Source organism: Oncorhynchus tshawytscha, linkage group LG06 (genome assembly GCF_018296145.1).
Source record: "Oncorhynchus tshawytscha isolate Ot180627B linkage group LG06, Otsh_v2.0, whole genome shotgun sequence".
NCBI classification, from domain to species: Eukaryota; Metazoa; Chordata; class Actinopteri; order Salmoniformes; family Salmonidae; genus Oncorhynchus; species Oncorhynchus tshawytscha.
This window is the reverse complement of record NC_056434.1, coordinates 51705240-51719753: the sequence shown is the minus strand read 5'-3', so window position 1 is coordinate 51719753 and position 14514 is coordinate 51705240. Positions and strand designations below refer to the sequence as shown.

At 43.3% G+C, this 14514-nt stretch overlaps 1 protein-coding gene across 4 annotated transcripts in view; it reads left to right on the top strand.

Moving 5' to 3' along the window:
- LOC112252693 (non-muscle caldesmon) overlaps nucleotides 1–12718 on the top strand; it is a 59072-nt gene extending 46354 nt beyond the window's left edge. For 3 of the 4 annotated variants that reach the window (XM_024424157.2, XM_024424156.2, XM_024424154.2), the window contains exons 8-15: nucleotides 832–966; nucleotides 1825–1868; nucleotides 1981–2053; nucleotides 2434–2568; nucleotides 2930–3034; nucleotides 6434–6502; nucleotides 7661–7697; nucleotides 9415–12718. In XM_024424157.2, the coding sequence (XP_024279925.1) occupies nucleotides 832–966; nucleotides 1825–1868; nucleotides 1981–2053; nucleotides 2434–2568; nucleotides 2930–3034; nucleotides 6434–6502; nucleotides 7661–7697; nucleotides 9415–9431 (615 nt within the window). In that variant the 3' untranslated portion in view covers nucleotides 9432–12718. The remainder of the gene's footprint in view (nucleotides 1–831; nucleotides 967–1824; nucleotides 1869–1980; nucleotides 2054–2433; nucleotides 2569–2929; nucleotides 3035–6433; nucleotides 6503–7660; nucleotides 7698–9414) is intronic. The other variant, XM_024424155.2, reaches the window with a different exon arrangement.
- Nucleotides 12719–14514: the final 1796 nt, after the last annotated feature.

The window sequence follows — 14514 nt, the reverse complement described above, 5'->3', positions numbered from 1 at the left end:
GTCGCACACGACTCCAACACCATCATTAAGTTGGCTGACAACACAACGTTGGTAGGCCTGATCACCAACAACCATGAGACAGCCTATAGGTAGGAGATCAGTGACCTGACAGCAACCTCTCCCTCAGCGTCAGCAAGACAAAGGAGCTGATAGTGGACTGCAGGAAACGGGAGGGCTGAGCACGCCCCCAGCCACATCGACGTGGCTGTAGTAGAGGTGATTGAGAGCTTCAAATTCCTCAGTGTCCACATAACTATTGAATTAACATGGTCAATACACACCAACACATTCAGGAAGGCACAGCAATGACTCTTCCCACTAAGAAGGCTGAAAAGATTTGGTATGGGCCCTCAGATCCTCAAAAAGGCAACTGGTTGGTATATGACCGCAAGGCGCTACAGAGGGTCGTGCGAACGTCCCAGTACATCACTGGGGCCAAGTCATAAGCTAAGTCATAGCCTCCCAAGTCATAGGCTATTCTCTCTGCTACCGCATGGCAAGCGGTACCGATGCACCAACAGGACCCAACAGGACTCTGAACAGCTTCTACCACCAAGCCATAAGACTGCTAAATAGTCAGTTAAATAGTTACCCAAACAGCTACCCGGACTACCTGCATTGACTATTTTTGCACTAACTCTTTTGAATCACTACCTGCTTTATTGAACAGCTAAAATATATATATTTTTTAAACATGTTTTCACCCCATTTCAGACCATTTTCCATTTCGTGCCTAGTGAATAACCCTAGCTTCATGTCTTCATCCCGGTTTAACCTGAACCCTAACGATAACAATGATGGTTAAATGGGCTATTGCTCTGGTTCTAACAGGAGGAGAGGAAGAGGTTGAAGGAAGAGATAGAGCAAAGAAGAAAAGACGCTGCAGAGAAGAAGAAACAGATGATCGAGGAATCGGGCGACGGAGACAAGAAACCCTTCACATTGGGTGTCACGCCCAAGGGCAAGGTGAGGCCCTATAGGCTTCCGCTACAGATGATATCATTACAGTAACTGAGAGAGATCCGTTGACGATTAACAAAAGCTATCGCCTATAGATATTGCGTCCATATTGATGTGCAATGTCTTCCCATAAAGCAATACAATGCAACACCTTGAGTAAAGATCCACAGAATTATTCTCATACAAACATGGGAAACTGCTATGTGTTTCCAAGTTTGAAACATGCTGCTGTCTCTTTAATTGTTAAGCCTGTTTCTATTTCCTCTGAATCATAGACAGCTTTTCATAAAAACAGAAATTTTCTATGACAAGTGCAGAACAGGGATTTTTCTGCTGGTTTCACAACTGTGCTCAAATATGAGTGTTTGGAGGTCTAGGACTGAGAGGAATTTATTGTGACAAGTATTTTGGGAGCATCCACAGCTAGGTGTGTGTGTGTGTGTGTGTGTGTCTGCCTGAGTGTATGGCTTGCATGCGTTTGTGCGCACACTCGTTATTGACTTGTCATTTATCATAAACAGCAGCCCTGGGTTCCCAGCCCGGGGCTCAGGAGCTGACAGGACCCTGCTTATACTGGCTCTGTGACAGTATAGTCTCACAGAGCCAGAAAATATAGTCTCTGACTCCTCAACACAACACTGAGTCATCACCATTGGGTTCACTTTGTTCAGATCTCACAGAACTAACTGCCCAAGAATGGTACGAATTTTAGTTTCAAGGGAGAAAGGACGAAATGGAAAGAGAGTGACCGAGGAGAAGAAAGAGAGGGAGAGAGAGAGAGCAGCCAATTGCATCAGCTGTGTGTTGCATGTCAACAATGTGTTTACAAGTGTAATCAAGTTAGTCTATTCTCTGTGTTTTTAGATTGGGGAGAGAGCAGAATTCCTGAACCAGAGAGCCCAGAAAGGGTGAGCATTCCTTGCCTTTTACTTCTACTATGGTATACTATGGTTTCATGTAAACCTTCAGTCTAGAGTGTACTGCATTGTACTCACAGTTTGTGTGTTCTCGCTCCTACAGCTGTAAGACATCACATGCTCCTATTGTCTCCAAGATAGGCAACAGACTGGACCTATACACTGCTGCAGTTCAGGTAAGGCATAGACACATCCTAAATGCATAGTGTTCCAGGGCATCGTGAGGGCGACTCATCATGTCATAAGATGACAGAATGAGTACAAAAATCCAATAAAAAGCTAGGAGGCAGAAATGAGGTGATTGTATCTTGTTGAGGACCTTTTTGTCCATTTGTAGTCATCATTGAGAAGTGGCTCTCATCTGACTTTTATGGTTAAATAAAGGTTAAATAACAAAATAAATGGAATACAAACACAATCACTTGTCTCCCAGTTTCTCTATTTATTTATTTTTAAGTGGCATTATCTTGATGTCTGACTGTAAGCCGCTCTGGATAAGCGCGTCTGCTAAATGACCAAAATGTACAAATGAAATGTCTCCTTTCCATCTCCATAGACCAACCGGGATGTGAGGTCTCCTAAGTCTCCGGTCTCAGACCTGCCAGAGACACCAAGCATCCGCAACATCAAGAGCATGTGGGAGAAAGGGAACGTTGGGGGGGCCACTGAAAGTCCCAAGCCTATGAATAAGGTGAGGGAGGAGAGGGAGTCAGGAGAGGGACGGGGAGACATGGATGAAGGAGTGGGGGGGGGGATTGAGAGAGGGAAAGGGAGAGAGGGAGAAGAAGGGCAGCAAGTAGCCTAGCGATTAAGAGAGTTGGGCCAGTAAGTGGAATGTCTCTCGTTTGAATCCCTGAGTTGACGAGGTGAAAAATCTGTTGATGTGCCCTTATTGCTCCTGTAAGGTGCTCTGGATGAAAGCGTCTGCTAAATGACTCAAATTTAAAAATAAGAAGCGATTGGGAGACAGGAGGAGACAGGAGGACAGAGCGAGAGAGCAATCGCTGACTGTAAGTCATGAATGACGGCCTACTTCTCCATCTTCTTCCCAGGATGCTGCTGATATTAAAGTGGGTGTGGCTGGACTGACCAAAGGCTGGGGCAAGAGCCCAGCAGACACTGGCAAGGCAGCTGCAGCCGCAGCTGAGAAGGCTGATGTAAGGACAAACACACACGATTGAGCTCTTTAACTTGAAAATATGGTAGCTGTAGTCTAATGACCCCAAATGGCCGACCTGGTGACTGCACGTCTATACGATCATCCATTTGTCTTTCAACTTGTGACCTACACTAGTGGAAACACGCTGAAATAGGATTTATATACGCATCATGTCAGACGTGGAGACACTTTACACAAACGGTCTGGGAGCACTGTGAACATACTGCCTGGTTGGAGGTGTGATTGCAGGGTACAGCGAAAATCATTGGCTCCTAGCTCCAACATGCAGGACTGAGTGAAATAAAACAAATAGTATTATATACATAATACCAACTGTAGCAGTGATGAATGAATACATACCCATTAGGGTGGAGGCAGGGTAAAGACTGTTGGGGGGGGTGCAATGACCATAGGGGAGCAGCAGGCAGACTAAATGACCATTGAGTGGGTGTGGGGACCAAGTGAAATAAAACAATAGGGGGAGTGGCAGGGGGAGGGGGAGCAAGTAGCTGACTAATGGTGGCTATTCAGCAGCATAATGGTCTGGGGTTAGAAACTATTGGCCAGTCTTCCAGTTTTCGCCATGATGCTCCTGTACTGCCCGTGTCAGAGTGATGGAAGCGGGTAGAACAGGGCATGGCTTGGGTGGCTGGGGTCCCTGATGATCTTCTTGGGCTTCCTGATACACCTGGTGTGGTAGGTGTCCTGGAGGGCAGGCAGTGGGCACCCAATGGTGCATTCGGCTGTGCATATCACCCTCTGAAGCACCTTGCGGTCCGCGGCAGTGGTGTTGCCATACCAGGCTGTGATGCAGCCCGACAGTATGCTCTCGATGAGCCCTCGGGGACAGGCCGAATTTCTTCAGCATCCTGAGGTTGAAGAGTCGCTGTCGGGGCATTCTTCACCACGGTGTCCATGTGGTTTTACCATTTCAGCTTCTCTGAGATGTGTACACCAAGGAATTTGAAGTTATCGACCGTCTCCACAGCAGCTGCGTTGATGAGGATGGAGGTTGTCATTCAGCTCAGTTACCTTCCCTTTCTTGGGCACTGGGATGATAGTGGGTATCTTGAGTGGCCACCTGAGCTACAGAGACATTGAAAATGTCAGAGAACAGCCAGCTGGTCTGCACATTGCCTTGCTAGGGTTAACACGTTTGAAGGACTTACATACGTCCTCATTGAATACCATGAGTACGTAGCCCATGTCATCAGGGTCTCTCCTCGGGAGCTCGGGAGAGACCTCGGGTCTCTCCACGGGAGCTCCTCGGGAGCTCAAAATCATGGGTATTAATACGGAGTTGGTCCCCTTTTTGCTGCTGGAACAGCCTCCACTCTTCTGGGAAGGCTTTCCACTAGATGTTGGAACATTGCTGTGGGGATTTGCTTCCATTCAGCCACAAGAGCATTAGTGAGGTCAGACACTGATGTTGGGCGATTAGGCCAGGCTCGCAGTCGGCATTCCAATTCATCCCAAAGGTGTTTGATGGGGTTGAGGTCAGGGCTCTGTGCAGGACAGTCAAGTTCTTCCACACAGATTTCAACAAACCATTTCTGTATGGACCTTGCCTTGTGTACAGGGTCATTGTCATGCTGAAACAGGAAAGGGCCTTCCCCAAACTGTTGCCACAAAGTTGGAATCACAGAATTGTCAAGAATGTCATTGTATGCTGTAGCTTTAAGATTTCCCTTCACTGGAACTAAGGGGCCTAGCCCGAACCATGGGAAAATATCCCCAGACCATTATTCCTCCTCCACCAAACTTTACAGTTGCTACTATGTATTTGGGAAGGTAGAGTTCTCCTGGCATCCGCCAAACCCAGATTCATCCGTCGGACTGCCAGATGATGAAGTGTGATTCATCACTCCAAAAAACACTTTTCCACTGCTCCAGAGTCCAATGGCGGCGAGCTTTACACCACTCCATCAGACACTTGGCATTGCAAATGGTGATCTTAGGCTCGAGTGCGGCTGCTCGGCCATAGAAACCCATTTCATGAAGCTCCCGACGAACAGTTATTGTGCTGACGTTGCTTGCAGAGGCAGTTGACACTTTGAAAGTCACTGCAATAAGTCTGTTATACTGCCAATGTTTGTCCGTGGAAATTGCATGGCTGTGTGCTCGATTTTATACACCTGTCAGCAACAGGTGTGGCTGAAATAGCCAAAACCACTCATTTGAAGGGGTGTCCACATACATTTGTTTATATCGTGTACCTCCCTGGTTCTGCCCTCTCCACATCAGCCACTGTCAGAGGCAATATTTCACCTTGCTTGGACTGGATAGTTACTTTAACGTTATCTTACTGCTGACAGAGTACGATAAGAGAACATTCAAGTTTGCGATCATCACGCCATGGCACATGAGTGTGTGGTTTATTGAAGTGTGTAAACAGTGTCTTGAGGGGACGTTTTAGATCTTGGTGACAATGTGACCGTCTGTATATGACCAATCAAAAAATGTAAAGTCTCTCAAATGTTTTCAGTTGACGAACAGTTTCAGAAAAAACGACTTTTGCAGTTGATTTGTTTTCATTTCTAATTTAGTTTAAAACTAGAGAGTTAAACTAGATCATTTCTGTGTATAACCGATGTGTAGGATACATGTATCCTAAATTGGATGTATATTTAAAGTAAATGCCATATCAAGTGTGATGTTGAGGCCATTTGTGACAGCCAGTGCATCCTATTCTTTCTAGCTTGCTAGCAGGCTAATTTGACCAGTTCTATTAGAGACAGGCAGAACAGTATGTGAGACGTACTGTTGATTGGCAAGCCACGTTGTTCGAACCTGACATTTATGAGGTTTTATCTTGAGTCCCATTCCTTCTGGCCACAAGTACTTGTAAGAGCCAAGTTGCTTTTACATTAACGCTACAAGGTTTCCCTCTCATGGAGAGAAGTTGTAAAGCAGTCCTTCTGTATGTTATATGAAATGTTTCGCCTTAGATTTGCATTTAGCTTTTGAGGCAGGCTATTTGTTTTGAGAAAATGTTTGTCTATCAATTACTGTTGTTTAACAACTTCTTTATTTTCCTCTCTTCTACTTGACTAGCTCTGCAGTTTTCCTCCTCCGGAACTTTCCTTCCTTCTGTACTTTTCTGTTCTGTCTTCTGATTGATTTTATCTGTGGGAAAGGTACAGTATGATCCAGTTTGTCATGTTAGCCATATGCATCTGACATCTTTCAAAATTACTTTCTTGAAAGCGCCATTGGTGGAAACATGTACATTTTTAGTTCCTCAATACATGATTAGCAATTTAGTCGTGATCATTCACCACCCATTGATGCACTTCTTAGCATCCAGCGTAGTTACATCCATGCTTTTTTTCAGATGAAATGCACTGTAGCCTCACTATGGCTTCTTCCCCACGTTATGCTCTGTGTTCTCTTGCAGGACCTGAAACCTGTTGATGTGGGCAACAAGCGCAGCCTATGGGAAACAAAGGGCTCCTCCCCTGCTAAGGTGAGCTAGTAGATCAGACAATGGCCCTGTCCCGAAACAGCCCCTACCCCCAGACACATGGAGAACGGAGAGGATTTGATGTTAATAGTATGGGGATAGCTCCACCTTGCCCTCTAACAGGCTAGGTGTATGTTTTGCCATATTGCCAACATCTGTCCAATCTCTCAGATCTCCACAAGTGTTGGGTTTAGGGTGATTAGGCAACAGTACTGATTAGGCAACAGTACAGTGTGCCAAAGATGAATTACTTCTTAGGATGTACAATAACACAGGATTCTGTGATTCTACTCTTCCCCATTTGAAGCAGTCAACGTAATTGACTGCACCTTTAAACCTCGATGAGCAGAAGAGGTAATGGTATTGAGCAAAAGGAAAGTTTTGCACGTTACACCACCAGGCACTTAGTTTTTAGCCTGATCCCAGATCTGTTTGTCACACCAAACAATGACCATAGGAGATGGCAAAACATCAGGCTACTGAGTTATCTTAATCTGCTGTGATTATTCCCCTATGTATTCTACGTCACCAACACCATGACACATAATGGGTCAGCTGCACCTTTACAGGAAACCCAGCAAGCACAAAATGTTGTGAGAACCATTTGTTTCATAGAGCTTGGTGAAAGCGTGGTTGTCCTATGATTGTTTTGCATACAACCTTCCCACAACTTCCTTGAAATGGTGCCGGATAGTTGCTTGGCTTTGGAACATTATCAGCACATTTAAGGAACTTGACCGAAAAACTTGGAACAGAATGTTTCCTAAAAGTTCAAACATGGTTGCATTTCATTTCAATTTTGGCAATGTTCCAGGAATGTTCTCCAACTGGTTTGACATTGGGAATGTTCTCAAATAGTTCCAAGAATGTTAAGAAAGGATGTTCTTCTGTCGGAATTTCAGTACTCCAGCATAACGTTTCCTAGTCATGTTCAATTCTGGTTTGCTGATACATCGTTGTCACACTTTCTTCACATTCCTGAGTACACTCCTTGTGAGTCAGTTTAGCATATTCAAATGCATGACCCTGAACTATATGAAGTTTGAATACGTAATAATGATTGCCCCTTGGTAAGACATGATTCACCTTGAAATACAGTCATTTCACTGGCAAAGATTAGATGGTTTAGTAACTTTATGTCCTCTTGTTTTCTGTTAACAGGTGACAGTTGGAGGCAAGAACAAATCTGTCACAAATGGTAAGTGAGTTTTCTCACCATGATGTGAACGTGTGCGCGCGTGCTTTTTCCGAACCTGTTGTGAGTGACATCGTCACAGAACGAAAGAAGCTGAGGCTACGGAGACTTTTCCCTTTCATGAAGGACACCCACCCACACAAGCCTTGAATTGATTTACATCCCCCAATGGAGCCGTGTCCATGACTCCTACGTGTCCTCCACTCTGTGCCCGAGTTCGCTGGCCACCGTAAATCAAATCCTTTGGACGGACATATTGGCCATGTTCCATTGCCTCGTTGCATTATTGTTCTATATTTAAAGGGCCCGTTCCCACTGACCTTATTTCTCTGTGCAAGGAACCTGTCATGTCCTGTGTCCCAAATGGTCTAGGTGGCGTGGGGGTTAAACAACGCATGGCAGTGGAGGCATCCCAAATGGAATCCTATTCCCTATATAGTGGGATGCCTCCGCTGCCCTGCGTAGGTCACCCTACGCCACCTGGACCTGACGAATACTGTGCAGACCGTCGGCATGATGCCACGCATGCCACAGTGCAGCTGCTATTGTCACACTACTGTTGCATTATGCCCGTAGGGCTGTGGAGGATTACCAGCCGTTTAAGCTGCAAAGTAGCCTCCCTCACTCGGTTTTTACACACAACCGTAATGTTGTCAAGGCTTATACTCTTACGGGGTCAATTGTAGTTGCTTACGGTGTAATCTCAGTGGCTGTTGAGTGAGACTAGCAACAGTAGATACGGACACATCAAAGAGATATGATTCCCATGGGTAACAAGTTATATTGATTATACAGTACACGTTTCTGCCCAAGTACCTTTCTCACTACTGTGCTACTTTTATAGTCCCCCCAATATGGTATATACTGTATCATTAGTAGCACCCTCAGCCCAGTCTAACCCAAACTGGGGATATCCCTCAAACACCCACTGTCTGAGTCAGACCCTGGGGGAAGGAAAAGCTGGCCGCACTCGCTTGGGTGTCACCCTATTTAGCGCCCCCACCCGTGCAACCTTCCCAGATCTTCAGCTGAAATAGCCCACTGGGAATGAACTGAAGGGCACATTACATTTTTAGAGCTATCAATCACTCAAACTAGTGTCACTGCAGGGGCCTCAGAATATGTGTCAACAAAGGTAGCGCCTACTGGGTCTGAAATACACAACTGCACACACACGCGCACACACTAACTCACTTGCGCGCACATACGCACACATGCATGCTTGTACACAAACACACACTTCACTGTACTTGAACACATTCACGCACACATGTTTGTACGTGCATACACACACACACACACACACACACACACACACACACACACACACACACACACACACACACACACACACACACACACACACACACACACACACACACACACACATATATATATTTTGATGAACAGCTCTAAAATTAGATTGCTTGTTATTCAGTCAGTGTCTCTAACACCTAATAACGTTTGATAAGCTATGCCATATTCTGAAGGAGTGGATACATATTTCTCTCTGGGAGTTAGAATTGAATAACTATGACTCACTTAGAAGTAGAAGTATACTTGACTACTTTATTTGAGTGATTCTTACATTTTTAAGAGTTTGGCTGTACTGGTTGTTCTGTTTCCTTGCACCGTTTTGCCACTTTTTGAGACTTTTTGTTTGTGACTTTTTGCAACTTTTCCTCAGGACTAATGATATTTTCCTCCCTATCTCTCTCAGCAGGTGTGGGACGCTAATGATCCAAAGTAAAAACCCTGAGGAAGAAGCCCAAACTGATGAAATACAAGACTCTACTCTGTGTATTCATAACCAAAAATATCTCCATAACAGCCCTGCAGGGGTTGGCACCCAAATTATTTTTCAGTTCTGAACAGAAACATAATTTTTTTTTTTGTTCCGTTCCACTGTTCTGACCAGCAAGTTCTGAACCTGTTCGAAACCCCCCAAAATAAATATAGCATTCCTTTCTGTTCCTTTTTAAACCTCTAAACTCTATTTTTCTACATGACTTCACCAATCATTGTGGATAGAGCAGCATGCTATGGAGTGGGCACGCTATAGTTGTTAACAAGCATTGGACAGACAAGTGTAGGTCACGAGATGCGACTAAAATTTTGCGGGTGGGGAGAGAGGGTGGAGGAGGAGGCTTGGCTTGAAGTGCTGGGCATCTTGTTATGACATGCATTTTCTGAATTAGACCCACAGAATTATAGCTACGGAGGAGCGGCTTCTATGAAGGAACTTTGAATGTCTTTGAACTTTCGAGAGTTGGCTTAACGTTGGACTAGAGCTATTTAGCTAGATAACAAGCTTGTGTGTGCTATAGTATCCTTAACTAGCAATGAAAAAGTTAATCCATTCTTCTCTCTCCTTAATTTCTGAATCACGCTTGTAACATCAGTAGGCTACAGTAGCCTATGCTTCAGAGGGGGAGGGGCATGTAGCCTACACACACACAAACACCGGCGAAGATTTTCAGCTGGCAGGCACACACTGGAATATGTTTTTGAGTGTGGGCTTTGCAGAGGTGCTTTTGTTTTTGTTTTTTGTGGGACTGGAAAACAATCCCCAGAATGTATAAAATAACGTTAGTAAACAGTTCCCATGCTTGAACAATAATGGTTCTGTTCCAGAACAGTATACTGTAGATCACTTTAATTCCTGGTTCTGATTCTGTTCATTGAAAGATGTCATTATTTTCCGGTCTGTTCCCTGAAACGGTTCCAACCCCTCCAGCCTTTGCACAATCCCTTGTACATCCTCATAGAATTTATGCTGTGAAAATGAAATTTGGAAATAATTTATGTTAGTGTAATGAAAAATATTGTATCCCCTCCACCCTTCTGGGCTCGACATAATTTCTTTGATAAACAAAAGAAATTCAAAGAATAGATAAGAAACCTTAAAAAAAAAAATTCAAAGTTATCCAAAATGTAATGCGTCTTTTGAAGAATTGAATAAGGTATCTATCCAAATAGCCATACTGAACTGAATTTTGTTGTACTTTTATTTTTTTCTATTTTTCAAGAAAAGCTTCCATAAGGTTGACATTAGCTGGCAGTCTGATCATATACATATACTACCTATATGTCAGGATAGATGTTTGTCACATTCATCACTTCGATATCTTTGCTCACAGTGTAATGGTGACGTGATGGTGTCATTGTAGTGCATATTCACATTATTCAGTCGAACGGGGTATTTTAGTTTTTAGTTATGAATTAGCAGTATCCACTATCACAGCTTTTTTGAGATGTGTTCACATTTTGTATTCCATTTCTGGAAATATCAAAATGAGTTTTATGGCATCACAGCTGTTTTTTCCTCCCAAATATACTTTTCATTGACTGATACTTTGGTCCCGCTTAGCTGGGTTTGGGCTGATAAGCCTCTAAATACTTGACTTATTTTATGTTTACGGATGTCAATATTCGGACTGCCACATGGTCACGAGGAGGCTGTCCTAATATGGACACCGTATACATGTATATTGAATGGCTCTGCTCTCCAGGTGACATAAACCATGAACTACAACTTATTTCCCAATAAGCACAGGTTGCTAAACTAACCCCCTCAAAATCATTGGATAAATAATGCCCAGGACTGTAGCAAGATTATCAGAGGGTTAATCACTCCTTGGTTGGTCTTAAAGGTCTCAATGTATAATAAGGCTATTGGAATTAAGGACTATCCAGGAAAGGTGTGACCGTTTGACTGAAGTTAACAATCATCCAAAGAGACAGGAGTCATATCACATTGTTCCATGAAGATTTTCACAACTAAGCCAAAGGGACTAGGTTTTTTTAGACCAAAGTTTTAAACAATGAGGAGGCATAGATGCAGTAAAGAGGCCAATGGAACATAGACCATTGGGGGAAAGAAGAAGGACACCGGATTGGCGCACGTTCAACAAATCTCAAATCAAATTGGATTGGTCACGTACACGTGTTTAGCAGATGTTATTGCAGGTGTAGCGAAATGCTTGTAAGAGCTAGAAGCGAGGCAGCCCTCTCTGTCTCCATTTCCTCCCCTATCTGATCTTAACAATGACAAATCTGTCATGGTTTATGTATTGTAACAGGTCCACAATGTCGTTACTAAAGTTTGATTTGGATATATTTGGCTGTTTACGTTGCATAACATTTAGAAGTAGTCCATTTTCAGGTTTAGAAGAAGTGACTGCAAAATGCTAACACCCGTTCGTAAAAGCTGGTAGCATAGCTAGCATAGAAAAATCGGTGGTGGTAGTCAAAGTCGTTTTTAACTGTAATGCAGTTGATTGATGATGATGACATAAATATGTATTAGGGTTGACATCAATACAAGCATTATACACCGATTATTTTGAATTATTTTACCTCAGCATAGTTTCAAAGACACATAAACAATAGCCTAAATGTAGGCACATTTTCCTGGGGGCAATAAAGAGATTCGGGATCTTTCCTCCATGGTTTCTTTCCCCCGTGCGTTTCCATGGCATTTCCATTGTTTTGGTCGACTTCTATTGACCTCGTTACCGCATCTATCATTTCAAAACCAAATATGTAAAATGTTCTGGGGATTCTTAAGTATGTCCTCTTTTGTTTACACATTTTCAAGTAATTCATTGTATTTTATTTTTTAAATTTTTAAATTCTTTGCACCATTTTGAAACACCATGGGAAATGTTCCCACAGAGTAACATTAGCTGAGATTTGCACCGTATTGCAAGTTAAGGGGAAAAGTAAAGGCCCATCTGTCTATATACAGTTGACTTTACAGATGTACACCAAAATACAATACTGTACTAGGCATCTAATTAAAATGCAGTTCTTTACTCACTGATGTTTCACTTTGGCATTCTGAGTATGACGTGGTATCGATCTCTATGAATGCTCCTTTTTCTTTTAAACTTGAGGTAAAGGAGATTATTGTAAGTAAAGTAAGTCCTAATGTCTATTATAATGAACTGCCTTGTTCAGAGGTTTTGATTCAAGATTTTCCTTGTCCCCGCTACATCAATAAAACAAATGTAAAAAGCTAAGAATGTGTCATGGTTTTGTTTTTGGATGTTGTGTTTTTATTCAATAGCTTGTGAATGTTTTAATGGATGAATGATGTTCTCAAAAGGCGACGGGTGGACAAAGAGATCTGCAACGTTTTTCATGGAAAGGAACGTGGTCAATGAAACCCTGTGTGTCTGTACGTGCACGTATGCGTGCGCATGCCTTCAGATATGTTGGGGTTCCATTGTCTAAGGTTCGAACAATATCTGAACAACCATAGGGCAATGCAGTCACATGAGCAGGAAGGGCCACACTACATACCCTTTTTTTGGGCAAACAAACCTGTTAGGATTCTGAACCCTAAGGAATTGCAGCCTCTGTATCTGTCTCTCCCTCTCTGCCTTGGGCTCAGGTAAGGGCTATTACTTCATACTGACATGTCTTTACATCCAGACATATCTTTACGTTGCCTTGGAATTCATCATAAATCAATGTGATACAGCTAGAGCAGATATCAACTTGGTGGTTGATGGTTCTTAGCTTGCTCATTATCTTGACCATTTTGTCTCTCTAGGATTGAGAGGAGGCAGTGGGGGAGTGGAGCGCCCTCATACATTCCAGTAACACTTTATTTGAAGGTTACCTACATAAGGAGTGTATAACAAATGCACAATGATATGCTTATGTACTGCTTGGGAATGATTTAGCCACCCTAGTCATAGACTGTTCTCTCTGCTACCAGAGCATCAAGTCTAGGTCCAAGAGGCGTCTAAACAGCTTCTACCCGAAAGCAATGACTCCTGAATACCTATTCAAACGGATACTCAGACTATTTGCACCCCCCCCCCTTTTTACACCTCTGCTACTCTCTGTTGTTATCATTTATGCATAGTCACTTTAATAACTCTACCTACCTGTACATATTACCTTAACTAACTGGTGCTCCCGCACACTGACTCTGTACCTGTACCCCCCTGTAGAAACAGTGGGGCAAAAAGTATTTAGTCAGCCACCAATTGTGCAAGTTCTCCCACTTAAAAAGATGAGAGGCCTGTAATTTTCATCATAGGTACACTTCAACTATGACAGACAAAATGAGAGAAAAAAATCCAGAAAATCACATTGTAGGATTTTTTATTAATTTATTTGCAAATGATTTGGAAAATAAGTATTTGGTCACCTACAAACAAGCAAGATTTCTGGCTCTCACAGACCTGTAACTTCTTTAAGAGGCTCCTCTGTCCTCCACTCGTTACCTGTATTAATGGCACCTGTTTGAACTTGTTATCAGTATAAAAGACACCTGTCCACAACCTCAAACAGTCACACTCCAAACTCCACTATGGCCAAGACCAAAGAGCTGTCAAAGGACACCAGAAACAAAGTTGTAGACCTGCACCAGGCTGGGAAGACTGAATCTGCAAAAGGTAAGCAGCTTGGTTTGAAGAAATCAACTGTGGGAGCAATTATTAGGAAATGGAAAACATACAAGACCACTGATAATCTCCCTCGATCTGGGGCTCCACACAAGATCTCACCCCGTGGGGTCAAAATGATCACAAGAACGGTGAGCAAAAATCCCAGAACCACACAGGGGGACCTAGTGAATGACCTGCAGAGAGCTGGGACCAAAGTAACAAAGCCTACCATCAGTAACACACTACGCCGCCAGGGACTCAAATCCTGCAGTGCCAGACGTGTCCCCCTGCTTAAGCCAGTACATGTCCAGGCCCGTCTGAAGTTTGCAGGAGAGCATTTGGATGATCCAGAAGAAGATTGGGAGAATGTCAAATGGTCAGACGAAACCAAAATATAACTTTTTGGTAAAAACTCA